The 27,552-nt window shown below is 56.6% G+C and overlaps 11 protein-coding genes across 11 annotated transcripts; 3 read left to right on the plus strand and 8 right to left on the minus strand.

Annotated features, from left to right (window-relative positions):
* Positions 1-458: 458 nt before the first annotated feature.
* PG997_008808 (uncharacterized protein) lies at positions 459-1,687 on the minus strand (the record flags this gene model as incomplete). Its single annotated transcript, XM_066813123.1, has 4 exons — positions 459-804; positions 867-984; positions 1,068-1,449; positions 1,535-1,687. The coding sequence occupies 4 exons, from the start codon at positions 1,685-1,687 to the stop codon at positions 459-461; spliced, it is 999 nt and encodes a 332-aa protein (XP_066668465.1).
* A 1,845-nt stretch (positions 1,688-3,532) lies between these two features.
* PG997_008809 (uncharacterized protein) lies at positions 3,533-4,620 on the minus strand (the record flags this gene model as incomplete). The annotated part of the gene is made up of 2 exons (XM_066813124.1): positions 3,533-4,102; positions 4,213-4,620. 2 exons carry the CDS (start codon positions 4,618-4,620, stop codon positions 3,533-3,535), a joined length of 978 nt encoding a protein of 325 aa, XP_066668466.1.
* A 797-nt stretch (positions 4,621-5,417) lies between these two features.
* PG997_008810 (uncharacterized protein) lies at positions 5,418-7,028 on the plus strand (the record flags this gene model as incomplete). Its single annotated transcript, XM_066813125.1, has 3 exons — positions 5,418-5,894; positions 5,970-6,427; positions 6,518-7,028. The coding sequence occupies 3 exons, from the start codon at positions 5,418-5,420 to the stop codon at positions 7,026-7,028; spliced, it is 1,446 nt and encodes a 481-aa protein (XP_066668467.1).
* Positions 7,029-7,266: 238 nt separating this feature from the next.
* Positions 7,267-8,046, minus strand: PG997_008811 (uncharacterized protein; the record flags this gene model as incomplete). Its single annotated transcript, XM_066813126.1, has 2 exons — positions 7,267-7,816; positions 7,907-8,046. The coding sequence occupies 2 exons, from the start codon at positions 8,044-8,046 to the stop codon at positions 7,267-7,269; spliced, it is 690 nt and encodes a 229-aa protein (XP_066668468.1).
* Positions 8,047-8,667: 621 nt separating this feature from the next.
* On the minus strand, positions 8,668-9,464 carry PG997_008812 (uncharacterized protein; the record flags this gene model as incomplete). The annotated part of the gene is made up of 2 exons (XM_066813127.1): positions 8,668-9,265; positions 9,322-9,464. 2 exons carry the CDS (start codon positions 9,462-9,464, stop codon positions 8,668-8,670), a joined length of 741 nt encoding a protein of 246 aa, XP_066668469.1.
* Positions 9,465-10,020: 556 nt separating this feature from the next.
* On the minus strand, positions 10,021-11,443 carry PG997_008813 (uncharacterized protein; the record flags this gene model as incomplete). Its single annotated transcript, XM_066813128.1, is given in 6 exon segments — positions 10,021-10,227; positions 10,301-10,353; positions 10,370-10,770; positions 10,853-11,012; positions 11,085-11,212; positions 11,280-11,443. The coding sequence occupies 6 exon segments, from the start codon at positions 11,441-11,443 to the stop codon at positions 10,021-10,023; spliced, it is 1,113 nt and encodes a 370-aa protein (XP_066668470.1).
* A 741-nt stretch (positions 11,444-12,184) lies between these two features.
* On the plus strand, positions 12,185-17,217 carry PG997_008814 (uncharacterized protein; the record flags this gene model as incomplete). The annotated part of the gene is made up of 13 exons (XM_066813129.1): positions 12,185-12,360; positions 12,434-12,528; positions 12,604-12,988; positions 13,072-13,657; positions 13,718-13,904; positions 13,997-14,595; positions 15,942-16,178; positions 16,258-16,460; positions 16,536-16,677; positions 16,744-16,829; positions 16,893-16,920; positions 16,977-17,121; positions 17,174-17,217. The coding sequence occupies 13 exons, from the start codon at positions 12,185-12,187 to the stop codon at positions 17,215-17,217; spliced, it is 2,913 nt and encodes a 970-aa protein (XP_066668471.1).
* Positions 17,218-17,482: 265 nt separating this feature from the next.
* On the minus strand, positions 17,483-19,453 carry PG997_008815 (uncharacterized protein; the record flags this gene model as incomplete). The annotated part of the gene is made up of 4 exons (XM_066813130.1): positions 17,483-17,572; positions 17,599-18,894; positions 18,974-19,317; positions 19,393-19,453. The coding sequence occupies 4 exons, from the start codon at positions 19,451-19,453 to the stop codon at positions 17,483-17,485; spliced, it is 1,791 nt and encodes a 596-aa protein (XP_066668472.1).
* A 1,711-nt stretch (positions 19,454-21,164) lies between these two features.
* PG997_008816 (uncharacterized protein) lies at positions 21,165-23,301 on the plus strand (the record flags this gene model as incomplete). The annotated part of the gene is made up of 2 exons (XM_066813131.1): positions 21,165-22,569; positions 22,598-23,301. The coding sequence occupies 2 exons, from the start codon at positions 21,165-21,167 to the stop codon at positions 23,299-23,301; spliced, it is 2,109 nt and encodes a 702-aa protein (XP_066668473.1).
* Positions 23,302-23,498: 197 nt separating this feature from the next.
* PG997_008817 (platelet-activating factor acetylhydrolase) lies at positions 23,499-24,698 on the minus strand (the record flags this gene model as incomplete). Its single annotated transcript, XM_066813132.1, has 1 exon — positions 23,499-24,698. One exon carries the CDS (start codon positions 24,696-24,698, stop codon positions 23,499-23,501), a length of 1,200 nt encoding a protein of 399 aa, XP_066668474.1.
* Positions 24,699-25,079: 381 nt separating this feature from the next.
* On the minus strand, positions 25,080-26,039 carry PG997_008818 (uncharacterized protein; the record flags this gene model as incomplete). Its single annotated transcript, XM_066813133.1, has 1 exon — positions 25,080-26,039. The coding sequence occupies one exon, from the start codon at positions 26,037-26,039 to the stop codon at positions 25,080-25,082; it is 960 nt and encodes a 319-aa protein (XP_066668475.1).
* Positions 26,040-27,552: the final 1,513 nt, after the last annotated feature.

A 27,552-nucleotide genomic window follows, 5' to 3' on the forward strand; every position in this document is an offset into this window, starting at 1 on the left:
CTGGACAGCTTCGTCTTCTCTATCCCGGCATGCAGGCCGCCGGTTCTTGAACAAGGCGACTCAGACGGGGATATATACGCTCTCTTTGGTGAGGCTTATTACATTGTATGATGCACTGGGGAGTTGAGACGTTAAGCATCGAAGAACTTTAAATTGTGCTGGTATAAATTTCGAATGGCTTTTGACATTCTGGAAAATCCCACGTTTTACTCTTCTTATCGTACATGGCGGCCATGCTTGGAAGGGTATAGTGAATCAGACCACCATTTCAAACCACCTATGCTATTGCAATATTACCTCATGCACCCGATACAAACCTCCTTGTGTGAGCCATCGGTTCCCCCTAGTATGTCGGTTCTGCACTGTGTTCAGAGACATATCATAACATCATAACTCGGTCTAATAACCGCAATTATACCCGTAACCACCAAAGACTATTCACTCGCTCGCAAACCCCTTTAAACCTGCGAGTGCGAATGCGACTCGCTAGTCCTCTTAGCAATCGAGTCCCCACCATTCGTCTGAATCGAGCCCCCACCGATCGTCCGGAGCGCAAGCTGCTGACGGCTGCCGCTGTGCTTGTCGTGGGAGTGCTTCTGGTACCCGCTCCGTCGGCTCATGCGCATTTTGCCACCGGCAACGCAGGTGCGGAACAGCGGCAGCACGACGGGCACGGCGATGCACAGCATGGTCAGGTCGACTTCGACCGTCGACCACATGACGGTCTGGACGGAGCCGGCGAGGATGTCGGCGCCCCAGAAGCCTTCGACTTCGATGGTGCGCTTGATGCCGGAGGCTGCGGCTCTGTTGTTTTAGATTGTTATTAGTACACATTTCCTGTCTGTCGGCGACAAGGGAAAACCTACAGGATACCCAGGCTCATGGTCCCGGCGACCAGGTACTTCTCCCCCTTGGGCATCTGCAGCTGCGGGATGAAGGTCCATGGGAGGACTGCGAAGGCCAAGTCGACGAACACGGTGTATGCTATAGGAAATAAGTTTGATTAGGAAGACGTGCTACACACTATCGCTCTTGGGTATATTTCAAGAAAGGTGGAGGTAACTTACGGTACAGGATGTACGGGTACACCTGGATGACGTTGCTGCAAGAGCCAGGTTGCTGCCTATTCCAGAGGTACGATCTCGGCTCGCAGGCCAGCCAGAAGACGAACACCTGGGCCGCAGACAAGACGCACATGAGGATCATGACGACCCAGATGAAGATCCGTTGCCAGCGCATACTGACCGCCATGAGCCTCAGCAGCAACAGGCCCAAAGACACCTTCGCCAACGCCATGGTAACGGTCGACACGGTGCTCGCGGTAATGAGCCACAGTACGGCGTTGGCGATGTCAGCGGCGCGGCCGGACATGATGAGGCCCTCGAGGGTCTGGCCCCATCCGTACTCGGCGGAGACCTGTAGCAAGGCGCCGGAGATACCGGCGAAGACCTGTGGTTATGGAAGTTTCATTGGTCAGCTTTCGAGTACACTGCGGAGGAGGAACAGGTCGTGTTCCTGATGCGTTGTGACGTACATATGCCGCGATATAAAGATAATCGTCATTTCCCAAGGCGGCTAGGAGAACTATGCGCGTATAGAGGCGCAGGAGAAGGAAAAGCGTGAGGATCCCGAACATGACCCAGACCAGGCCCATGGCCTGTGGCCCTTCGCCGCTCATGGCTAGCATCTTGGCGGTTCGAGAACGAGAGCGTGTCGCGAAGAAAAGAAACGTTCGTACTAGCAGACGTAAAAAAAGAAACAGAGGTGTTTGGTATTAATCTTGGGCGTTCCTGGATGGTCCACCACCACATTAATAGCTGTCCGGGGGCCGAGAGAGCTGAGACCAAGACCTCCACGAGAACCTTTGGGGTATTTATTAGTAAGAAGGGAAGGACGCGGCGAATAAACGAGAGGTCAGCCTTTGAAACCCAATCCGTTTTGATATAACACAGTCTGCTATATCTGGCCCACGAACCCCCTGTTGCGTACCGCGTGCCGGGTTCCCCATGATGATCCCAGATTTTGACGTGGTATTTTCGACCTCGTCGGCAATTGTGCGCTATCCCCTTTGATCAACTCCAGGGATGAGCATTGCCGGGCCGGGTGCAAGCAAGATGGAGCAACGCAAGCGATAAGTGCCCAAGTGCCGTGCTGCGTGGAGAAAAAAGGTATGGGGGCATAAGGGAAAGCCATGCTGTAGAGCCTGTTCCTTGCTCGGGTGGGTCGCGATAACCTCACCCTGCAGGGCTGGTCCTGGTAGTTGATCAGGCTACACAAGTTGCACCAGGCTAGCACTGGACCGTTGCGCTGCAACCTCGCAGAGTCGCGGGCGTACTTCCGGCTTGTTCTTGTGAACGTGCTATCGTGTTGAAAAAGAAAATTGAGACAGACTTGGTTGCAACTCCGAGTCAGTGAAGCCATTGTTAGTAAGCTAGAGGACAGTTTCCATGTCTTCCTTTTCTTTTTGGTAGGATACCCAGGGCAATGCGGACGAAATAAAATGAAAAAAGAAACAAGATTCATGGAATCAGTTTGAAAGTAGACAATGTATTCAACGGCTTTCGGGTGCTCCAGATGATCAACACACTATATATGCCAGAAACCTCAAATTTGGGATGAAGCCGGGACAAAATTCAAGCCTCGAATTTGCCTTGAAAAGGTACTCTGAATTCCCCAGAGTTTAATGTGGGAAACCATCGTGCCGGATCTCCGATTGTCTCTCCGCGGCGACGGCCGAGGGATCGATCTGCCTCGTCACTTGCTTGCATTGGCCCAGGGGCTGGAATTCGGGGGCTATCCCTGAGTGGGGCCGAAAAGTATATCTGCTCGCTAAAACAAACCCCGGTGGATATCATATAGCTTCGTACTTTGTAATACAGGCCATGCTTGTATTGCTTCAGGTGCTTGAATACCACATCACGTGATGATTGTTGAGGCGAAAATTTTCAACGGTAGCTGTGGTATTTCTATTCCAGTCCGGCTATCGCAGGAACGACTCGATCCATCCTTGAACTAACTTGAGGGTCGATCTCCCTCCCCTTGCCTTGCTGATCCGGGCTGTCATGAGTCGCACACCTACCCCTTCCCCTGACGGATGCGATTCCGGTTACACTGGAGTCTCTTGTATCTTGTTGCCGGTTGCCCTGAAGGGATGTGGGAACACAGGAGTGATAAAACTTAATTCTCCTCTCCCCATTGCCCATTGTATGGGCTGAATTTTCGGACTTCGAACCCGGGATAGGGGGCCCTCAACGTTGAATAATTCCCACCTGTCCCGTGTAGCTCTGCCGTATCGCATTGTTTCTAGTCATTAGTGGTAAACCTTATCTGTAATAGTTCGAGGGTTCACCACACCGGCATCCCATGCACTCCCTTGCTACTTTGTTCCGAGATAAAACCGCGAGGTTGCCTGTTTTCTGACAGAGACCTGATTAGGAGGGAGGATTGCAAAGACCGGAATCGGAATACAACATAAAGTTACCACCGAAACCTCACGATTGCAACCCCCTTACTACATATGTTCGGGAGTTTCCTATGCTGCTACCAATCCCCTCCAGATCTCATCCAACCCAGAAACGATATCTTCCGGAAGCGGACCTTGCTCGACCGCCGCCGTAGTCCGCTTGATCTGATCGATACTGCTCCCATCGAACATAATCACATCCTCGGGCCCCAGCCGGGAGTGAAACGCGAGCCAACGCACCGCGACATCCGTCTTCTCGAGGCCACTGCCGCGGGACTTGAGCAGCTCGTCCAACGCCCGAACCGCTGCACGGTGCTTCTTCGTGTCGTACCGACGCGCCCCCTTCAGCATAAATTTGCTTTCATCGAGGCGCGACCCCTCGACCCTATCTCTGATAAACATAGAATCATCCGCTGTCAGCCCCGAGGTGATGCGTCCGTTCAGAAACCCGCCGGCGTGGGGGCTGTGCGCGACGAAGGCAATGTCGTGCCGGCGGACTATGTCCATCACCTTGCCCTCGTGGCGTCGGTCGATCAGGTTGTAGTGGCCTTGGTAAACGGTTGGCTTCACGTAGCCCTCGCGCTCGCATATCTCAAAGTACTCCTCCAACATCTCGACCGGGAAGTTGATAACGCTGAGCTAGAAATCAACCAGCGGTACGTTAATTAGTCGTGACGACCTCGGGGTTCATCCACCTTACCTCATCCAGATATTGGATGGAAAGAGATGAGCAGGATACTGCTTCTTACTTTGTTGAACAGGCCTTTCTTGTACCTCGCATGAACAGCCGCCGCCTGTTCCCTCAGCGGTATGTCCACATCCGGAGCAAGCGCGTTAAAGACATTCATCTTGCCGTCCTCGCCAAACTGGAGGTCTCTGTAGACGCCCTCCGTCGTTGAGTCCTTCTCGATCTTGCGTATGCTCACCATGACCTGGGCATCGAGAGTGTACTCCCTGGCTTGCCCTTGTCCTAGCAGACGATGCTGCGCCGCGGCGATGTCCGGTGGGTAGATGGCCGCCGGGTCCTTGCACCGCACGCGGGCGTCCTGGAGCGTCTGCAGGAGCTCCTCCGCGTCAGCTCTGCGGGGGAATACCTCGTCGCGGGGGCCGCAGCCGAAGATGAGTTGGGGTGCTTTCAGAGGTGTGGAGGAGGCCATGATGACTGATGAACAACTAACCAAGGTAAGTACGTCTTGTGCCGTTCATGGGTAGGCGTGTTCTGGTTTCGGAAACAATGATCCGAGCATTTGCATTGTGCGATTGTATGTTGTGACGGATGCTTTGAGCCCCCGGGGTGGAGAAAAGACTCATCGCTCGGCCTTTCTTTAATCCACACTGGTGCAAGCTGAGATAAGGCACATCAGTCGGAGACAGTAGCCCATAACCAACAGACATACAATCACTCGGGACCTGGAGAATGGTTTGGCAACTCCGGTCATTCTTGCTGCAATACATGAATCCACGGAAGGAATAAGGCGACCCGGAAACTGATTATACATGTGGTGTTTGGTCATTATGCACCTAAGCAGACGCCCCTTTCTCACGAATAATATACTATATAGAGGGTCATTCAGCCCTTAAATGCACCACCTGAGTTCCGCCAATTTTTTCCATAGACCAAGTCGGTAGGTAATAACCCAAGTCCAATAACGCAATGGATTCGATGGGATCAGGGGAAGCTTTAGAGCCAATCATCAACGTACGTCGCACGCCTTGCATAGCCAGCCACCCAACGACACATCCCTGGATTCGCACACTCAAGCAAGTAGCGCAGCTCCAGGCGTCTTATTAATTGGCTACCATGCGGACTATTCTTACGTGTTCAGCCCCTTACTTGCTAGTCTCTTATCCCTCGATAAATAGGATGTGGCAAATAAATATAACTTTCTATCCTTCTCTTGTATCAGGTATTCTTTTCCAACTGCGTATCCAGTTCCAACTTACTATTCAAACCATGGCGGACATCCTGAGCCCCTCCAGCTTAAAAGCCCTCGCAGATGTCGAGATCCTGCTCCCCGCCGATCCCCTCTACGGCATCCGAGAGCGCTCCTACCACGCCGCCAACGCCCGCCTCGCGCCCTCCTGCATCGCCCGGCCCACCTCGGCCCCGCAGGTCGCCTCCCTGCTCCGCGAGCTGGCCGCTTCCAAGACCGAGTTCGCGGTCCGCGGCGGCGGCCACTCGCCCGTCCCCGGCGCCAGTGACATTGCAAGCGGCGGCGTCACCGTCGAGCTCGGCTTGCTCAATAAGGTCACGTACGACGCCGCCGGCGAGACGGTGCGCTTCGGCGCCGGCGCCCGCTGGCGAGACGTCTATGGCGAGCTGGCCAAGTATCAACGCGCTGTTCCCGGAGGCAGGTCCGGCGGCGTCGGCGTCTCGGGTCTGCTTCTGGGTGGTGGAAGCTCGTGGCAGGTGGCGAAGCATGGCTGGGCTGTAAGAACCTGACTCAATCTCCCCATTCTAATCTGTCCCGCTAGCTAACATGTTTCTTGTCTCCTTTTCGCTCAGTGTGACAACGTAATGTCCTTCGAAGTCGTCCTGGGAGACGGGCGCATCGTCACGGCCGACAAAGACACCCATGCGGACCTATTCCGGGCCCTCAAGGGCGGCGCCAACAACTTCGGCATCGCGACGAGCTTCGTCAATCGCACCCATTCTTCGGACCGCATCTGGGGCGGGATCGCGGCCAATCCGGAATCGGCCACGGGCCAAATCCTCCGGGCGGTGCGGAACTTTACCCAGCGTCAGGGGCAGGGGGAGGCGCGGGACAGCTACCTCATGGCCGTGTTTGGGTACTTCCCGGACTTTGGCGCCAACGTGGGGTCGACGGCCGTATTCCAGGCTGGTAGCAACCCGAGCGGGCCGGAGTTCGAAGAGTGGCGTGCGCTGCCTAAGATCGTCGATATGACCAAGGAGACCACCATGGCTGCGCTCGCGGAGGAGATTACGCTGCCGGCTAACTACCAGTAAGTGGCTACCTAATATTGGCCTGATGCCTTTTATGGGCTTCTGTTATCCCTCTTCTACGTTCACCAACTGACAACGTCATGCCGCAGTGATGCCTGGTTCACCCTCTGCATCAAAAACGACGAGAAAATCATGAAGAAAGCCACCGACGCCCACGAAACCCTCGTCGCCGAGCTGAAATCCTACATCTCGGACGGCAACTTCATAACCAACTGCATCTTCCAGCCAGTCCCGCGCACCGTGTCCCAACGAACCGCCGCCGCGGGCGGCAACATCATGGGCACCGAGCGCATCGCCGAGGACGCGGTCCTGTTCCAGCTCGCCGTCATGACCGAGACGGCCGAGCAGGCCCGGTGGGCGCACCCGAAGCTCCAGCGGTGCGTCGACGCGCTCCGGGACTTTGCTGCTGAAAAAGAAGTCGAGGGCGGAGGGGGGCTTATGGATTGGGTTTATATGAACTATGCCGACGCGTCGCAGGACGTGATTGGGAGCTATGGCGCGGAGAATGTGGAGAAGATGCGGCGGGTCGCGGTCAAGTACGATCCGGAGCTGGTGTTTCAGAAGTTGTGCCCTGGCGGGTGGAAGATTCCGGGTCTATAGAAGAGTTTCGGCTGCAAGTAGCGGAAATACGAACGGCCTGAGATAAGATATCTCACTATGGGTCTGGTTCCGGAACTGGTACCGGCTGCTCTCTCCTGTAGGTAGTATTGCGGTCCATTTGTGGAGAGGTCGGGATAGGCCGCGAAGAACTTCATTCCCCCCTTTTTTCACTCTACTTATCCTGCCCGTGTCTCTCCTCTTTGTAGTCCGCTGCTCTCTTTTTTCTCCCGGGATACATCTAAAAGACCAAGGCCATGAGACCAGCAAAGAAGATGACTCCAGCAAATGCGCTCTCCCGAGTTGCGCCACTGGGCTTATCGCTAGGGCTGGCAGAAGGCGAAGAAGCCGATGTCTCAGACGGCGCCGCCGTGGGCGAAGCCGAAGCCGAGCCAGACCCAGATCCAGAGCCAGTAGGAGCAGCCGACGCCGTCGCCGTCGCCGCGCCGCCAGACGGCGCCCCCGAGTTCGCGTCCTCGACCTCGACATCGAACGCCTTGCCGTCGCGGTACGACCATTTCTGCCCCTTCTCCGGGTCGTCCGTCTCCGTCTCCGTGAGCTTCCAGTCGTCCTTGCGGACGGTGAAGGTGCCGGTCGTGTGGTTGCGGGTTTCATCGAGAAGGAAGACGAGCCCGCCGTCGTTGTTGGGCGTCTTGGAGACGCCGAGCGTGTAAGGGCCGCAGTCCCAGAACTTGTCGCTGGCGGGCAGGGCGCCGTCGGGGCTCTCGCCGCCGGATTGGCAGCCTACGCCGAAGCCGGGGTTGTCGCTTTTGGAGACCATGAGGAAGTAGCTGTTTGGGATGTCAGTTATTCCCAATCAAGGCAAGAGCCATAAAGTCATGCGCGCGCGCGCGCGCGTGTAGGCAGGGAGGGGGACGGACTAGCAATAGGTCTTGTCGTCCATCGGGGCGCATCCTGCTTCGACGTCGCTGATCGAGTACGTCAGGCCGGCCGATTCGCGGGCGCCGACGTGGGCGGCCAAAGCGAAGGGCAGGAGGGTGGCGGCGGTTGCTGACTTCATCTTGGCGGCGGGCACGTTCTGTCGTTTTGCGATTTGATATACTTATTAAGTACTTTTTAATGAGTGATTCAGTTGGAAAATTATTAATTAAAACGAAGGTGGTGATGGTCCGGCTGGATATTAGCGACTTGACTGCGACAATGGGTGGCAGCTTCCTTTCTATCCAGCGACGAAGGCATCCAAGCGTCTTATTTAAACAGAAACCCCCGGCCGGCCGCCTTCGCTTAACCAAAACAACACGCCATGCCGACCGACATGCGCTTCCTAGTGCTTACTTTACCCAGTCCCGCATCACAGGCAGCAGCCCGGGACTCGGCACCAATCTGGAAGTGTCTCACCGTGAGTGCAGGCAAGTTTAATATTACCGAGATAACGTTGTGGGGGGACGTTCACGGTCGCTGCGTTTTAGCGTCGATCTGATTGGCACAGGGTTATCGCGAAAATGCCCAGACCGCCGGCGGGGATTAGAGCCGAGAACGGGCCAGCATCCGCTTTATGGACAGATCCGGGCTCAATCGCCGCGATCATTCATGGATGGACGCATGATCCATTTCCTTCCTCCTTGGCGATTGTCCAGGTAGATTAGATAAGAGCTGTCTACAGTATTAAAAAAAGGGGGGTCTAGAAGACCAAAGCCATCAGACCAACAGAAAACAAGACACCGGCGAACGCGCCCTCCCGAGTGGCGTCATTGGGCGTGGCGGAAGCCGAAGCCGCAGCGTCGGTGGCAGAAGGCTCAGCGTCCGCAGTCGGGGCAGCCGACACCGAGGCGACTATCGACGACGACGCCTTCTTCGTGGGCGCCCCGTTCGCCGCCGTCGCGATGCCCGACGCCGAGGCCGAGGCCAGATCCCACTCCACCGCGGTGGGCGCGATGAAGGGCGGGTCGTCGGGGGTGACGTCGAGCTCCTGCGCGGGCACGACGAAGGCCTTGCCGCCCTTGAACGACCACGCAGCGCTCTTGCCCCCATCCTTGGTCTCGGGCGGGTCGGCGACCGCGACGAGGTCCTCGAGGGGCATGGCCATCCTCGCCATGTCGGAGCGCGACCGGAGCGTGACGAGCAGGGTGTTGTTGTGCTCGTGCACCCCGGTCGCCAGGCTGTAGGACCCGGACTCGCCCGGGTCGCAGCCAATCAGCGCGCCGCTGGGGCTCTCGCACATGGTCTCGACGCCCTCGCCGAAGTTGGGGTTGGTGCTGGCCGACACCATCATGTCCCAGCTGTATAGTGCTGACTGTCAGTGTTTGATTGAGTCATTAGGGGGAGGCGGACGGACACGCAATAATGAGTTTCGTAGGCATCGTAGCACGCGGCCGTGAGGTTGCTGATCTCGTACGTCTTGCTGCTGCGGCTGTCCAAGTCCTCTGCCGCCCAGGCCAAGGGCAGGAGAGCGGCGGCGGCGATAGTTGCGTACTTCATCTTGACGGGCGCGTTTCTGCGGTTTGTTTGTGATTATTAGGTATTAATTAAAGACTGACTAAGTCGTAGGTATTATGTATTGATCAAACGAATGTGGTGATGCCTGGCGACTTGGCGACGAAGATGACGACGTTCCTCGAAATCCAGCGAAGAGGAAACCCTGCCGTTTTATCTCAACAAACGCCCGGTCTTCGCGACAGGACAGGTGCGACCCAGGTCAGCGGCACAGCCGGGACGGGCGGCACCACCAATCGAGACATGGTCTCACCATGGCTACGTCTGAAATTGCGGCGCCCAACTTCTGTGGGGTGCAAACCATGGGCCACTCACACTCGTTGCTTTTTCGACTTTTCAGCCCCGGCGCTGATTGGCACAGGGGAATGGGATGGAAAATAGGGCCGGGAATAGAGCCGAGAACGGGCCAAGGCCCGCTGTCGCTTTCCCACGGCACGGTTCCGCCAAGTCTTTTGCACAAGGCAGCAGCTTAATGTCACGATGCTTGCTTATCTTCTTCTTTTTTCCCCTATTAGGTAGGTCTAGGGGCCGTTCGGAGGAATTAGACTATTGTCGCTGTAACCTCGTCCACTATCTGCACCTTGATACTCCCGTTCTTCAGGTCGGAGCAGATATCCATCGCCTCCATGGCCTTTTCCAGGGGGAACACATGGGAAACGAGCTTCTTCACGTCCAATATCCCACCGCTCAGACAGGCCAATCCTGCGGGCCAGGTATCCCGATATCGGTTGATGAACCGAAGGTCAATCTTGCGCCGCCGTTAGCATTGATATTACCGAGGAAAGAAAAATCGAACAAGAAGGTGTGCTGTGATGACTTACCTCGGCGAGGGAGATGTGCATAAAGGGCAAGTTGTTCATAACCGACTTGCCCACTCCAATAACACAGACGACACCGCCCCCTCCTCACCGCAAAGGTGGCCAGGACCACACTGCTCTCCACCCCGGTGCACTCCAGTACCGTGGGAGGCGCAGAGTACTCGTCATCCCCAATCAGCCTTCGCACAGCCGCGGCGTTGGCCTCGGACGACAAGTCGCGGTTGACCTGGTAGGTGATACAGGACGGTACGTAATCGCGGGCAAACGCCAGCCTCTTAGGTTCGAGATCGGTGATGACGATGGGGTGCGCACCCGACGCCCGAGCGGCCGCTAACGCGAGCAGGCCGATGGGACCGGCGCCGCAGATGAGCGCCGGTCGACCGAGACTGAGTCCGCCGGTCTTGACGCCATGGAGGACTACGCTCAGGGGCTCCAAGAGGGCGGCTTCGGCGTAGCTGACGTTGTCGGGGATTCTGCACGGGATTGTTTGCTATGAATTAGCCCAAGCAGGCTCCATATCCACGTGAAACCCCAAGCAAAGAGAACGTGACTTACTTGTATAACCACTTCGCCGGGTGCACCTTGTATCGCTGGACAGTCCCGTGGTAGGGGTATACTCCGGCAAACTGGACGTCGTCGCAAAGGTTGTAGCGGCCTTCTCGGCAGAGGAAGCACTTTTCGCACGGGACGCCCGGTTCAACCGCCACTCTGTCGCCTGGGTGGTTTTGTGATTCTGGTTAGTGAATTCTCCTTCTCTTCGTGTCTGACGAGCCAATCCGTCACGTACCGACGTCCAAGTCCGTGACACCCTCCCCGCACTTCAGGACAATGCCGGCCGCTTCATGCCCCAAGATGCAGTCGCCCTCCACCACGAGCGACCCTATCCGGCCGGTCTTCCAGAAATGTATGTCTGACCTGGATGGGCACGGATCAGCATCTTTCTGTGGACGTTTCATTGCGCGGTGGTCGAGGCAAGCCCTACCCGCAGATTCCCGTGGCCTTGATGTGTAGCAAAACTTGTCCCGGCCCGGGCTCCTCTACCGGAGCTTCCACCATCTTGATCTGGTGATCCGCCGTCACTTGCAATGACGGATTCGGATGCGAGGTTTTGATAACATGTTGCGTGTTGTTGTTCGGGGAGGCCATGGCGAGAACTTGGTCGCGGTCTGCTACCACAGAGATTAGGGGGCCAGGTGTTCGGTGTGATGCCGGTTGTGTTTACTGCTACCACACAACAAAAAGGGTGTGACGTCCAGTTTTTCTTTTTCTTTTTGCTTTCTGGGATCGCCGGTAGGAAGCATGTTTCGACGGTCGTGACACAGATGATTAAGACACGTTCCTTTGCCGTCTTCATTCCCCGCAAGTGGTGTTCGGAATATCCCGATCTGGTAACCCGAGCCCCCTGGCCCGCGGGGTCTCCGCACCTCCGCATTTGGTTGCTCAAAACTTTGCAGAGCTTTCCCCTTTTTACCCCAAACCACCGCCATTTGTGGCAATTATGCGCGGAGATCTCCCCGCAACCCCGGCTGTCCACCACCAGATCTGATCCTAGTGCCCGACATTTGCTTGCTGGCGGAACTGCATCTGTCTGGAGACCGTCGGGATATGTCCGCGCGGGGCAAGACAGAGTATTGGTCGTCACACGATAGGTCATCATTACTCAAGTTCGTCTTGGTGGCAGGCAATGCGTTTAGCCGTTTGCCGGGTTAGTCGCCGGGTCCGACCCCGTACCTCAGGACTTGAAAAGTCCAAAGTCGCGTCCCGATGTCCCGAAATCCCGTTGATCTGTGACTTTTGCCTCTACTACTTACTTTCACCTATGTCTCAGCCAGAGTCACTGTGAATCATCGCTGAACAGATTACCGAGGATCAGATATTTTCATAATCATGGCACCCGGCGTCCTAAACGAAGCAAACACGTCGGTCAACATGCCGACCAAGACGAATGGGCTCAGCTCAAAGGAACTTGTGACGGCGGAAAAGGAGTCGCACGACATAGTATTGAAGACGTTCCGACTCCTCATCTCCGACCTATGTCAGCAATTTAAGGGCGGGCATCCGGGGTGAGTTCCGAAGCTGCCTCGGCAGTGTCCCGGACCAAAAGAAATGAAGAAGTACTAACGCCAAACCGCCCAGAGGAGCCATCGGTATGGCCGCGATAGGCGTAGCACTCTGGAAGTATGTCATGCGCTATGCACCACACCCCGACGTATTTCAACCGAGACCGCTTCGTACTGTCCAATGGCAAGCCCAACCTTGACCGCATATACTTGCCCAAGACGTGTATAGCTAACACTTGCCTCCAGGACACACATGCATCTTCCAATACGCATTCCTGCATCTCACGGGATACAAGGATATGACCTTTGACCAGCTCAAGTCCTACCACTCCGAAAGGTACGACGCGCTATGCCCCGGTCATCCGGAGATAGAGCATGAAGGGATAGAAGTCACCACCGGCCCGCTGGGACAGGGAATCGCCAACGCGGTCGGTTTGGCCATGGCGTCCAAGCACTTGGCCGCCAGCTTCAACCGCCCGGGGTTCGACGTGGTCTCGAACCATACGTGGTGCATGATCGGCGATGCCTGTCTGCAAGAGGGCGTCGGGCTGGAAGCCATCTCGCTCGCCGGGCACTTCAAGCTCAACAATCTGACCGTCATTTACGACAACAACCAGATCACCTGCGATGGGTCCGTGGATGTGAGTAACTATATCCTTCAAATTCGATTGGCATTTTAACGGCTAACAACGACCCCAGATGACAAACACCGAGAACATCAACGACAAAAATGCGCGCCAGCGGCTGGGACGTCCTCGACATCCAACACGGCTGCTACGACATCGCGGGCATCGTAAGCGCCTTGGAACAGTCGAAAAAGAGCACCGACAAGCCGACCTTCATCAACGTCCGCACCGTCATCGGCCTCGGCAGCAAAGTCGAAGGGACCGCCGTCGCCCACGGCGCCGCGTTCGGCGCCGAGGACGTCGCGGCGCAGAAGCGCGCGTACGGGTTCGATCCGGAGGCGCACTTCGTCGTGGGCGAGGCGGCGCGGGGCTTCTTCGCGGGGCTGCCCGCGAGAGGGGAGGAGTACGTGCGGGAGTGGGAGGCGCTGGTGGCGCGGTATGCGGAGGCGCACCCGGAGCTGGCGGAGAGGTTCCGGAAGAGGGTGAAGGGGGACTTGACCGGGTGGGAGGAATTGATGCCGAAGAGCTTCCCGGAGAAGGCGACGGCGTCGCGGGCTTCGTCGGGATTGGTGTTTAATCCCATCGCGAAGGAGTTGGACAGCTTCATGGTGGGGACGGCGGATCTATCGCCGTCGGTGAATATGATATGGCCTGGGAAGGTGGACTTCCAAAACGTAAGTCTTTCGAGTGCCTTGCTAACGTTCAGCGGCGGTAGACTGACATCACACACATAGCCCGACCTGCGGACCTCTTGCGGCATCGATGGCAATTACGGTGGCCGCTACATCCACTACGGCGTGAGAGAGCATGCCATGTGCGCCATCTCGAACGGTCTGGCGGCCTTCTCACCCGGCACCATCGTCCCGGTGACATCCTCGTTCTTCATGTTCTACCTCTACGCCGCCCCGGCAGTACGAATGGGTAAGTTGATCCTCCGCCAGACCCTTCCACCATCACGCCTTGAATGAAACGTGGGAGCAACTAAGCTAACATCTTCCCCCCCTCGTCCGCAGGCGCCCTCATGCGCCTCCAAGTCATCCACCACGCCACGCACGACTCTATCGGCATGGGAGAAGACGGCCCGACCCACCAGCCCATCGAGCTGGCCGCCCTCTACCGCGCCATGCCGAACCTGCTCTACATCCGCCCCGGCGACAGCGAGGAGACCGCCGGCGCCTGGGCCGCCGCGCTCGCGGCCCGCGAGACGCCCACCGTCGTCTCCACGAGCCGGCACGCGCTGCCCCAGCTCGCGCTCCACACGCGCCGCGACGGCGTCCGCCGGGGCGCCTACGTCCTGCAGGAGAACGAGGCCGCGGCCCTGACGCTCATCGGCGTCGGCGCGGAGCTCGCGCACGCGGTGGGCGTGGCTCGGAAGCTGAAGGAAGAGCACGGCGTCGAGGCCCGCGTGGTCAGTTTTCCATGCCAGCGTCTGTTTGAGGCGCAGCCGCTCGAGTACAGGCGGGCCACGCTCCGGCGGCACGGGATGCCGGCCGTCGTGCTGGAACCGTACGCGCCCAACGGGTGGGAGCGGTACGCGGACGCGGCGGCGTGCGTGACGCGGTTCGGACATAGTCTGCCCGGGACGGCGGCGTATCGGTATTTTGGATTCGATGTGGAGACGTTGACGGGGAGAGTGGTGAAGTATCTGGAGATGATCAAGGGGACGAGATGTTGAGGCGGGAGTTTGTGGAGATTTGAGGAAGGTATTGGGTTAGATATATATTTTAATTTAGTAAATGCAACGTCTGTATACCCCTATTCGCACTACCAAAACTCCCGGAGGCCTGGGTTGACCAAAACACCTTGCGCTTTACCTAAGGCATGCTTTTCGTAACGGATGGCTGCCCTATCAATTGTTAGGGTGACAAGGTATCTTCGACGGTCAGGACTGTCGGTGTTTTCTTCAGGGCAAAAGAAACATGTGATCAGTAGGTCTTATTTGCAACAAAACGGCTGTTTTGGAAGTAATCATGGTCTGAGATGACGGGTTATGGACTTTGTCAAGCTACCACGGGATCTTGAAGCTCAGATAGTCTTCCTGTCGAAGCTTGTTTCGGCACTGGCTCACCAAGATGCAATGTGAAGTCCTGCAACATGTCGATCATTCGAAATAGGGGAGCCTTATCTAGGGGCAAGTCAGCAGTGACACAGTCAATCCCGTATGAACTCGATATTTAGAGACCATAGATACACACTTCCATGGGCTTGCGGTATCTAGCTAGCGTGACCAGTCATGTGTTGACTACATATCTCAGGCAGATCTTGGGGTTGCCTATCTACGCCGGATAAAGCGGGTAAGTACGATAAATGAACAAAACACGCAGAAACGGCGGGACGGCTAATCTTGTAATTGATTAAGATAAGACATGCCACAGATCCAGATGTCATATGTATATCCTCCTTGTTCCTTGGGCTGCTGTTGCTGCTTCCACGTTGCTGCTTTTTATTTCTTTACGGAACTCCTGATGTGCATGCTCTGTGCCACGACTACTTGGTGAAGCTGCCCGACTTCCGGTTTTTCGATGATTTATTCCAAGATGCTTTGGCCCTTCGGAATTGGTGCTGCGTTTCTCGTCGGTCGTACATATGCTCAGAGTAACGGGAGCTACAATGGCAGCGATTTGGATGCACCGATGCTGGCGGGGCGGACCTAGAGGAGGTCCAGGTGCCATGTTACGATTCGGATGCTCTCAAGTAAGTCTCTGAAAGGCTTACAGCGAAGATTTTAATATTAATCTATGATTTTCCTAGGCCGTCATCGAACGCCTTGATCCGTACGTCTTCCAAGGCCCCCCCTTTTATCAGATACTTGCTGATCACGCCAGACTCGTGAACCCCGACCTCAACCCATCTGCACATGCACCAGATAGTTGGAGGTGTAAGTCAGCTCTCCTATCTATAACCTTGAGTTTCCACCTTGGGCTGTCTTTACTGACCTCATGGCGCCATTTCGCACAGAACGCATTCAATGCCTCGATGCCGTTAGAGGACATCTCCCAGCTCGCGACATGTACGACATGCCATTTCACCCAAGACTTCTCCAACTACTGGACAGCGAACCTGTACTTCAAAGCGCGGAACGGCACCTACAAGCGCGTCCCGCAGATGGCGAATCAGTTCAACGACGGGGACGCGGGCGGGATTACCATATACTACACCTCACCGGGAACCAACGCCACGACGGCATTCAAGCCGGTAACTTTCAACATTCGCTCCCCCCCCAATAGATAGATTACCTTCACCACCTACTGCGAGTCTAACCCATCAATAATAGGGCTTCCGCATGCTCACGGGCGACGCGATGCGGCGCACCTCAGAGAACCTGGGGAAGAACATGCAGCAGTGCTACCGGTGCTTCTCGGAGCCCAACTTTGGGGGTAGCATGTACTCGCCTTGCTTCGATCCGAAGTGGGATACAGACCACTTGCCGAAGCAGCCCTGCCCGGGCGGCATCCGGTCGAATATCGTCTTTCCACTGTATGTCACCCACCATTGATTCCCATTTCCTCCACTCATGGCACCGTGTTCGGAGTCTAACGTCAATGTACCTAGATGCTGGGACGGTAAGACCCTCGACAGCCCCGACCATCGCGAACACGTTGCTCATCCGATCGGCGGGCCGCCGTCTTTCTCGGTCGTCACTGGTACTTGCCCGGAAAGCCACCCGGTCAAGATCCCGCAGGTCATGTTGGAGGTAGGCTCTGCTTGTCATCCGGATATCCATGTGTAAAATGTCAGCTAATACTACCACCCGAACCAGGTTAATTGGGATACTCGGAGCTTCAACGATGAGATCGAATGGCCCGAAGACGGAAGCCAGCCATTTGTTCTCTCGACCGGGGACGAGTAAGCTAGCCACTACTTCAAACCCCGAAGCTTGATCAAGACGACACCGCTGACTGTTACAAGCACCGGATACGGTCAACATGGAGACTATGTAAGTATACGCCTTCTGTCGGGGAGTGGGAAGATGCTCGCTGACAAGCCCGCAAGGTCTTTGGCTGGCAAGACGACTCGCTGCAGCTTGCCATGGACAACCAATGCTATCTCCGCAACTGTTCACTCCTTCCGTCCCAGATGCCACCGGACAAGAACAAATGCAGCGTTCCCGTCACCGCCCCGGAGAATATAGATGGATGTAAGTCACTCTACGTGGAGATGTTTGAGTCGAAGTAATTAACCACTAGTAGGGATGGACACGCTTCCGGGGGTGGACATGGAGCAATCTGCATAGGCCCCTGAGAACCCCATGCAATGTCGGACGTCACTTATATACCAGGGAAACCGGTCGCTCTCCCGCAAGGGGTATGGCCATAGGTATAGCTACATACAATTGTTTGGACTAGTCATCGCCGTAATAGAAGTTCACTCTGATCTGCAAGCCGGGAACATAATGAAGTTTTGATCTGTATATTTCATGATAAATTTGGTTTCCGAACCCAGTCAATTTGGTTCATCTCTTGGCTCACTCAGTAGGTCCTACATCTTGCCCTCGACTGTTATGCCCCGAGACCCAGCTCCTTAATGAATATGTCCGCCGCCCTCTCGCCAATCGCCATAGCCGTGTTGGCGGTATTCGCAGCCACATTCTCGGGGCGATACTCAAATCCGCGACCTTGAGGTTCCTCAAGCCATGAACCCCGAGCTTCGCATCGACAACACCGCCCCGCTCCAGGGGCGCCATGGCACAAGTCCCCAGCGAGTGCCAAGTCGTGCCGACCTTGTCGCGCACCCACTGCTCGATAACGGCGTCGTCCTCGGGCGTGTAGACAATGTCCTTCACTGCCTCTGTAGGCGTGTTTGGTTCATAGTCGATGAGCAGCGCCGCGCCCGAGTCCGCCGCGAACGGCGGGTGCGTCCCGGGCAGCTCGCCGCGGTACACGCTCGGCATCCGCCGGACGATCTCGCGCTGCTTCTTGTAAACCCAGACGTGTTTCTTGACGTCGAGCGGGTCGGCGAGGAAGTCGGTCGCGAAGTCGATGGGGGCGTCGGGGTCGGAGGAGGACTTGATGTGGACGTGGCCGCGGGAGTAGGGGTACACGGTGAAGGCGGTCACGGTGTAGTACTGGCTGGGTTCCATGTCTGGGGTCGGGGGACCGGGGAACGCGGAAGCTGGAGCCATCATGGCCAAGGGCTTGTTCTCGTTATCCTTGAAATCCCGCTCGTAGGCGGCCTGGAACTCGGGGCCCAGCGCGGCGACTTCGGCGTCGTTTGGGCGCAGCTTGCAGGTGATGTCCTGCGCGTTCCAGCCCAGGATGCTGGCCTTGGACTGCAGGAGCTCGCCCATGTCAACACGCCCGGCGATGATGGCGTCGGCGGTCTCGTCGGGGTTCAGGGCTGTCTTGTAGGTGTACGTCATCAGGTGGTGGTCTTGGTAGTTCTGTCCCACGCCCGGGATGTGCGCCACGACGGGGGCTTGCGCGGCTTCAAGGATGGCCTGGTCGCCGACGCCCGACCGCTCCAGGATCAGGGGCGTGCCGAAGGTGCCGGCAGATAGGACCACCATCTTCTCGGCCCTGACGCTCCGGACCGGGGTGTTCTGGAACTTGGGGTTGCCGCGGTACTCGACGCCTACCGCCTTCTGGCCTTCGAAAAGCACCCGGACTACTTGGCTCTTCAACAACACGTGAAGGTTCGGATACTTTCCTCCTTCGCCTTTCATCTTGGGATGAATATAAGCATGCGCTGTGTCGGAGCGCCCACCATCGGCGCTCACGAACCGCCGCGCCCGCTGGACGCCGTTGTTACTGTCCAAGTCCTGGAGGTCGACGTGCTCGGGGTAGCCGAGCTGGGCAGCAGCCTTGATGAACTCATTCTGGGGTCGCTTGGCGACGTAGCTGCCCTCAGAGACGAAGATGGGGCCTTCGTCGCCGTGGACTTCTGCTTTGCCTGGGCCTTGGTAGGTCTCGAGCTATTGAAAATAAAAGGGGTGTCAGTCACTGCAGCAATTCCTCGGATCGATCAAATGCGCATCGGACTGGTGCACCCACCTTCCTCAAAAACGGAATCATCTCATCCGCCGACCACCCTTCCGCCTTCCACGAGTCCCAATCGTGGCGCTGCGCGCGCGTGTACTGCATCATGTTGACCGAGGACCCGCCGCCGAGGATGCCGCCCGCAGGCACGGCGAGCTGGCGGTCCCCGATCTGGGGCTCGGCGCCGCCGGTGTAGAGCCGGGTGGTGTCGCTCGTGGGCGCGAGGTGGGACATGAAGAGGAGCGGGTGCGCGACGGCGGGGTCGTCGGCGTTGTTGCGGCCGCCCTCGATCACGAGCACCGCGAGGGCCGGGTTGGCTTCGGCCAGGCGGGCGGCGACGATGCAGCCGGCCGTTCCGCCTTTTAGAAGGTTTGAGGAGGTTAGTAAGTGAGGCAACATGGATGTTGGGTGATATGGGCTGGGCTAGTGCTTACCTCCGGCGACGATCACGTCGACCTTCTTGATTTCATCGGGGAGCTGGGTGTAGAGTGGCATTCTCACGAGCGATAGTGCAAGGGAGATAGGTCAGTGTTGAAAGATGTGAAGCAGATCAAACCGTCTTGAGAGCTGCGGCGCAGAAACGCGATGGGACGGAGTGCAAGTTGTCTCTATTTCATGCTTACAAGAAGAAGGCAGAGATCAAGATATATATACATGAGAGTCTCTTTGTGCAACCCCGCATCATCACACTCTCCCGCCGTTGGAACCTTACCAATAACATAGAGAGCTACATCGTTGGCATCTTTACCCAACATGGCCAGCCGTCACTCTCGGAGAGACTTGGTCTCAAGGGCGCATACGGCACAATTCCTTTTGGTCGCCAACTTGGATTTGCGCCCAGCTGATTGGTTACGTATTGCAGCAAGGGGGAGGGAGGATTCGACCCCATTGCATTGGGTGCGAGTCCCGCCGGCAAACTGTCTGTCTACATGACCCAGTCTTTCTGCAGGTCCGGACTTTTCCTCAAGCTGGGGGCGGGCCCAACAGAATGGATGGCATCCGGGATATCATGCCCTAGCTACATCCATATTACCCGGGACTTGGGTCGTGGCATATGGTTACAGAGACTCTGGAGGTTGCGGGCTGGGTAAGTGGGTTGGTGGGGGATGGATTACACGTCCCTAAAACAAGTGTTATCCTCAGCGGGTTCCCATCAATAGCAGCAGTAGTGCGGCGCATATTCTCAAGGCATGACTGAAGACTACATAAGGTAGGTTATATTCTGGTGAAGAGAACTAGCTATGTTTCTAGTGCGAGTACGGCATCTGGCCAGCGGCCCTGATTATACCGGGCTCCCTCTATCGTGGTCGTTGGTGTGCGGTCTGGTCGCGATGTCGCGGTAGGGAAATTCGCGTTGCGGCACTGGTGGGCCAGGTCCCAGTTGTGGGTTACCAGCATTTAGGGGCTACCGTTGGCAGTTGGGGCTATTTAGCAACTAATGGACCAATATGTATCAAGGTCCATTTTTCAATCTTAGGTACTTGGTTCCCCGCGGCATGACAACTTGTACGAAGATTAGTTGATAGAACTGGCAAATTCCTGGTCACTATAGGGTCAAGTATTGAGCAAAAGAGAGGTCATTAGTGTTTGGGAGATGCTTGCCTCAGATACCAACTCACGGCAGTTGGGATTTAAGACTGTAGGTGTTAGGCCTCAGACGGCAAGCTCAGTGGGCTTCTTAGTGCTGCCGTAGTGGATAATGCCATGGTCCTAGGATTATGTACATATTCATCTCGGCAGCTTAAACAAGAGCACGGAGAAGGTCTATTCATGCAAGACTGCCGGATTTCAGGAGATAAAATGCCATTTACTCATGACTTATTTACTGTTGGCCATTATCAATCGCAGTCTGGTGGACCATTATGGGCCTTCATCGACGATGGCCCCTTCGTCGCTGGAACTCCAGCGCTGAGGCAATCTTGGATAGCGTACTGGAGCTCTGGAACCCTGGGGCTCTGGAGCCCCTACCGCCTTGTTTATTGTCCCGCCTCCTGTTCTACGCGACGGGCGTGCATCTTTGCCACTGAATTTCGTATTAATTCTTCGACTTCGATTTCTGTCTCTTATTAAACAGATTGTGAATTTCGTCTTCTTGTCCCATTTGATATCTCGATTTACTTGTTGCGTTTTTGGGGGTATGAGTACAGGGCCGGACAACTGAATCTGGAAAGTCGAGGCGGGCCGTCGGCCTAACGGAGAGTAAAGGATGGGTACAAGCGATGAACATGCCGACGAGCATGCCGCGCCAGCTCCTGCGTTTCACCGGTATAACACGCTGGACTCCGATTACCCAACGACACCAACAAGCGCCACCAAGCCGCACTTCAACTTTGCTCCAACGGATACTGGATTTTCCTCGTCGTCCACGCAATATAAGCCGGTTCACCATGGCGGCCACCAGGACGCGCAGAACCAGTTGCCGCCGAGACGGCACCCCGTCATTCGCTATTGGCTATGGGAGATAGTCTCCCTCGCGGTCTCGTTGGTGCTGATCGCTACCATCATTGGGATATTGTGTCACTATGAAGGTCATCAGGTCCCACGATGGCCCTTCAGCATCAACCTCAACACCCTGATCGCCTTGCTGGCCACCATATTGCGCACCACTATGCTGGTGGCCACCGCCGAGGTCATCAGCCAGGCCAAATGGGATTGGTTCCGTCAGCCACGGCCCTTGAGCCATCTGAACGACTTTGAGAGCGCCAGTCGGAGCGTCACAGGCTCCTTCAAGTTGCTCTTCGTCGCGCCGCAAGCCTCTCTGGCCATCGTTGCCGCCATGGTCACCATCTCCTCCCTGGCTATTGGGCCTTTTACCCAGCAAGCCATCAAAACGGTGGCCTGCCCTCAGATCCTGGACGATGCAAACGCGTCCATTCCGATCGCGCATTCTATGCCGGGCCGGGCCAAGTACTTCCGCATCGGAGCTGGTCAGTGGGAGGTAGATGTCGACATGAAGGGGGCCATGATCCAGGCCATAGCCAACCCCAGCAGCAACGACTCCAAGATCGTGGCCTCGTGCGAGACAGGCAACTGCACATTTCCTTCTTCTGCCGACGACATCACGCACTCGTCTGTGGCCATGTGCAGTACCTGCTTCGACACCACTCCGTTCATCAAGGAAACTGTAAACACCACAGTGGCTGGCAACAGCCCCGCCAATTACACCCTTCCCAACGGGCAGTGGGTGTCTCAGTCGAACGAAGGGTATTACCTGAACACCCGTGCGGACTGGAATCTATCGTGGGCTTCTTCGGCGTTCACGGACGAGTATCGCAGCGTGGCCCAAGACTCACTCCTGAACTTGACGGTCTTGTCTTTTACTGATGCACCATGCACCAAGGACTCGGGCAAATTGAAATGCCCGCACAACGCGAAAGCGGGTATCGGATGGAAGGATCAAGTGACGGACTACATTGCGACCACTTGCGCCTTCTATCCATGCATGCAGAACTACCACGCCAAGCTGACCCGAGGCGTCCTTGAAGAACGCGTCGTTTCCTCCGTGCCCGCAACCAAGAACTGGGTCGAGGCCGGCCTCCCAGCCGGAGACATGTTCTCCCCCTACGTGAACCACACCGCGCTCAAAACCCCTGTTCCATCGACGGTGCCACGTACGACCTCATATCGAACTGGACCAAGATCCCCACGTCCCCGGCCGCGCCTTCGTCGGCATCGACGTCGCGGGCACTAACTACACTGCGCCCAACGAGTGCCTCTACAAGGTCGAGGCCATCTACGGCATGGCCATGATGGCCTTCATGGAGAAGCTGCTCGCGGGCACGTGCTCGTACGACCGCCGCCAGGGCTCCGAGCTGTGGTGCGGGGACCTGTGGTGGCTCGCGCCCTTCTACGCGCGCGGCAACGCCACCTCCGCCAGCGTCGAGCGGCAGTTCCGCGCGTACGCGACCGCCATCACCAACAAGTTCCGCGCCGTGGGCGGGAGCCACGACGACGCGGGCGCGGCGGAGACGGTCCAGGGCGCCGTCGTGCGGACGACGGTCTGCACCAACTTCGACTGGCGCTGGCTGCTGCTGCCGATCGCGCTCGTCGTCGCGACGGGGGCGATGCTGGTGCTGATGATTTTGCAGAATTACAGCGACGACCGCCAGCCCGTGTGGAAGAGCTCGCTGTTCCCGCTGCTGTTCCACGGGTTCCACGCGAGCCAGCCGGCGACGATGTCGGGTCCCAGGGCGGTCATGAATCTGGATGAGATGCGGGGCGAGGCGTCGGTTAAGCTGGCCAAGTTCAGGAAGGGGCATGAGGCTGGGTTCGTGGATGTGGGGGAGGCGTCGGGGTCGCGGGCAAGGGATATAGATATGGATATACTGCTGAGGAATAGGTAGACGAATACACTAAATTGTAATGGACACTAATCTCTCTGTATGCTGAACGAGGAACTTGATTCGGGTGTGCTACATATGTATATGCTTACATTCCTTGCTACTCTAGTCGGGACGTACAATCGAGAGTGGCGTGAAGCAGGATAAGGATCCAGCTAAGCCCAGCTCCACGAATCACAACACTCTGAGGCAGTCAGTATCTATCTATATGGCTCCTTACCACCCACCCAAATCTTCTCCGGCCATTCCGCATCCACCCCCTCCTCAAACAAAGCCCGCTCCTCATCCGTCCCCCTTCCCAACAACGCCACATCAAACCAGCTTCGCACATACGCCCTCCAGACCTCAACCAGCCGGTCCCCGCCGATGGAACCCAGCTGGCTATCCCCGTCTCGGATCGCCGGCACCACCTGCTTCCAGTACCCGATATCGCTAAAGTCGTGGTGCAGCGCCCCGCGAATGTTGATCCAGCGCCAGTACGGGGCCGTCTTCTGCAGCGACGCGAACGCGGGCCAGGTCGCGTCCGAGTCGGCCGGGTCGGGGCTCGTGCCGTGGGCTTCGGCGCCGAGCATGAGGAAGGGCTGGCGCACGTCGGCGAGGGGACCGAAGAAGGTGCCGTCTATGTTCATTCCGGCGCGGAAGGATGACGGTACTGTCCGTTTGCTTTCATCGCTGCGGCGACGTTGCTGTTCCGCGAGCAACGTAGCTGCCGCCGAGGATCCGCCCAGCGAGTGCCCGAAGATCCCGATGTGCGTCTGACTGAGCCCGAGTCCCGTCTTCGCCTCCAGCGCGGGCAGGTAGTCCAGCAAAGCCAACGAATCGTTGACCCGCGTCGACTGGATGGCCAGCACCGTCGGCTCGTCGAACCCGTACAGGATGGGTAGCCCGTAGATGCCGGTCCCGTTGGGATACCGCACGAACGGCTGCTCGTGGGCGTGGTCCAGGGCCAAGACGGCGTAGCCGTGGCTCGCGAGGTCCGAGAGGAGGAGGGTGTAGACTTCGGTGGGGGGGCCGCCGCCGCCGGGGCTGAAGAAGAGGGTGGAGTGGTGGTGGCGGCCTAGAGGTTTTGCTTCCGGGACCAAGCCGGGGGAGGGGAGGGCTGAGAGGCTTCCTGCGGATAGGTTGTAGCGCACTTCGTACAGGGCCGCGGTGGCGGGGTCTAGGTACGGCCTTGTCCAGTCATGGGGCTCGGGCTCCTGGTTCGTGGGATAGTAAACCGTGACGAGGAAGGAGGTGCTGATGTTGTTGAGCCAAAAGGGGTCGGCTTCATTCAGGACGGGTACGACGTGCTTCTGGAAGCCGACATGGTATGGGCCCGTTGGCGGTGGGACGACGCTGCTGGAAACGGCTTGATAGCACACGAGGGCCACCACTGCGGTGCTGAGCTGAATGGTGCGCATCTCCGGTATGTTTCAATGAATCAAGTATCTGATCAAGCTTCGTATAAGATGAAGAGGGGTTGGAGCTATAATATATCCAGCCTCATCGCTGCATAACCCCCGTATCCGGCTAATCAGCATCTCGGGTCCGACAAGTAAGCGCTGACGCCAAAATGGAAGGTCGATAATGCAATCATCGTCATGGCTGAAAGGGTCACACACATTGCATATCGTCTTTATGGTTATTAGTCATGATGTTTCTTGGCAGGTGGCTATTATTCCATGGATTCACGAATCGAGTTCTCTCAGAAACTCCACGATAAGACTCGCGACCTTCACCGGCGCCTCCACCGGCAGCAAATGCCCAACCCCCCGGTATCGTGACCAACTTCGCATCCCGAATCAACCCGCACACCTCCTTCCGGACCCGCGCCACGGGCTCAACCTTATCCTTCTCCCCGACGCAAACCAGCACAGGCACGTCGATCGCCTCCGCCCACCCCGACACGTCCTCCCCCATGGCGTAAGCCGGCCAAGCCCCCGAGCCGCGTCGCTACCCCGCAACATGTCGTTTATCAGCGCCTCCACATCGACTGCGGCAGTGTCTTGGTCTTCATCCTCATCCTCGTCTTCGTCTGACCAAATCTCCTCTCTCCCAGACTTACGATGAGTCTCAGACGAAAGCAGCAAATTGCGCGTCACGAACTCCGCCGCCCCGCGCGTCTCGTACGCATGAATCTGCTGCCTCCGCATCGCCCCCGGCAGCTCCAGCGGCCCCGCCGGCGCCGGCGCCAGCAACACCAAGCCCTTGGTGATCATCCGCTGCCTATCACCAAACCCCCGATGCATGCTGTTCTCGAAACAGGAGCGGCCCGCGACCAGCTGCGCGACCTTGGCGCCCATGGAGTGGCCGACGAGGACCACGTCGCGCAGACGGAGGTGCTGCAGCAGCGCCTCGACGTCCGCGGCGAGGCGGGAGACGGAGTAGTTGTAGTAGTGGAAGCCTCCGGAGGAGGAGGAGCTGTCGCTGTCGGAGGAGCGGGAGGAGGGAGGGGAGGAGGTGGAGGAGGAGGATTGGGAGCTGGGGCCGCTTAGGGGACCGGTGGATTTGCCCCAGCCGCGGAAGTCTAGGGCGAGGACTTGGGGGTGGTGATTTTGATGGTGGGTAGAGTGGTTATCGTCGGCTTCGTCATGGTCATCATGGCTGCCGAGGAGGAGGTCGAGGACGTGGGAGTAGGTCTTGGATGAGCCGCCCCAGAAGTGTAGGAAGAGCAGGACTCTGGAGCTCGGGTCGGTTAGGTTGGTGAGGTAGGAGAGCTCCGTATCTTCGGAGATGGTGAAGGTCTCGCGATGTAGAGACATCCTTGTCTACAGCTGCTGAAGACTTGGGGTTGTGCTATGTCAGGAGACTGTAGTTCTGACTCTTTGCGATAGCTTATTGTTGTCGCTGGATTAGTACAGCATGAAGCTCGGCGCTTTGAAGCTTTCTAATTCATAAGGCAAAGGGCAACTCAACACACATCATGGTGGAATATATCATAGTCACCGGTCGTACTGGCGATACTAACTCCGAGCTGCTTCGGCATAAAGAAGGTTTGCACTTGTGTAGATGCCATTAGCTCACCATGACCTCGTTTCCGAAACTATATTACATCAGCTGGGTTTCATGGCTCTCAACTCCCTATCATGTCGAGAGTTGCAGTTTGAGATTCTGCAAGTACCCGGACTGTCCGGATTAGGCACCGGCATTCCTTTTTGTCGGGGCGCTTCAAGCAGTCGAACCAAGTGCATGTTTACTTTTTTCCCGATCAGCATGATAATTGCACGGCAATATGACATTGGCACTATCTTGAACGGAGTTACTCCTCTTCATTCAAGCTCTAGATCCCCTTACGAGGACTTTGTCCCTCTTCTTGGCGACAAGGGGGTGGGCAGGCGAGACAGTAGGCGGGGCAGGGGTATCAAGAGAATGGTCGTCCCGATTCTAGCCGCCCAATTTGCTGTCGCCGATATGACGCTAAACAAACTCCGAAAATCCCATCAGCCGTATACGAGCAGCAGCTCGTGTACAGCAAGGACCGGTGGCGCAGCGGTAGCGCGTCTGATTCCAGTCCAGAAGGTCATCCGTTCAAATCGGGTCCGGTTCATCATCTTTTGCCTGTTTCCCATGCCTCCGTCCATGTCGGGGCGCACGGTCGGGTTCTTTCTTTTTGGAGGTTAACCTAGGTCAGTGCTGCCACAATTTTGTGCAGTTGTGCCAGTGCAGCTGTTGAAGGATTTACATCTGGCAACTCTGAAACTCAATGGTCAGGTACATCATGCACATGCAGGTAACCTATTTCATATCTTTTGCTACATGCAGGTGAACTGTGTGTACCATACTGCCCTTTAAAAGGGCCCTAATATCCGCGAAGGCGAGCATCCCACACTGTTTTCAGGACCGGTGTTTTCTAGTAGATCTTGTTCCTCACGAAGTATGGATTGTTGAATGCTTTGAGATCCGAGGTGTTCTGCAATCCCAGACTCTTGGGCCGATGCATGCACATGACTCCATCCCATGTTTTTAAGCTTGATCTGACTTCGCTCAACCAGCTCTAATCCAACCACCATCATGCATCTTCAGTCATACATGTTCTGCTCAATATGCTTGTTTACAAGATGCGTCCAAATCGCACGCTACCGCAGTGCTGGTCAGCAAAAACCCGATCACTTGTGCATGGCCTCATACATGTGTAGCTGAAACAAAGTGCATATTTAGTAACGTATTCATTAGCAATGCATGTCTCGTGTCTAATTACAGTCTAAAACCGACGCTTCCAGGCTCCCTTAAATGCATCACGTCATCATCATCGTTCATCATATCCCAAAATTAGAG

Source organism: Apiospora hydei (genome assembly GCF_038363865.1).
Source record: "Apiospora hydei strain CBS 114990 chromosome Unknown utg000006l_segment0_segment0, whole genome shotgun sequence".
NCBI lineage: Eukaryota > Fungi > Ascomycota > Sordariomycetes > Amphisphaeriales > Apiosporaceae > Apiospora > Apiospora hydei.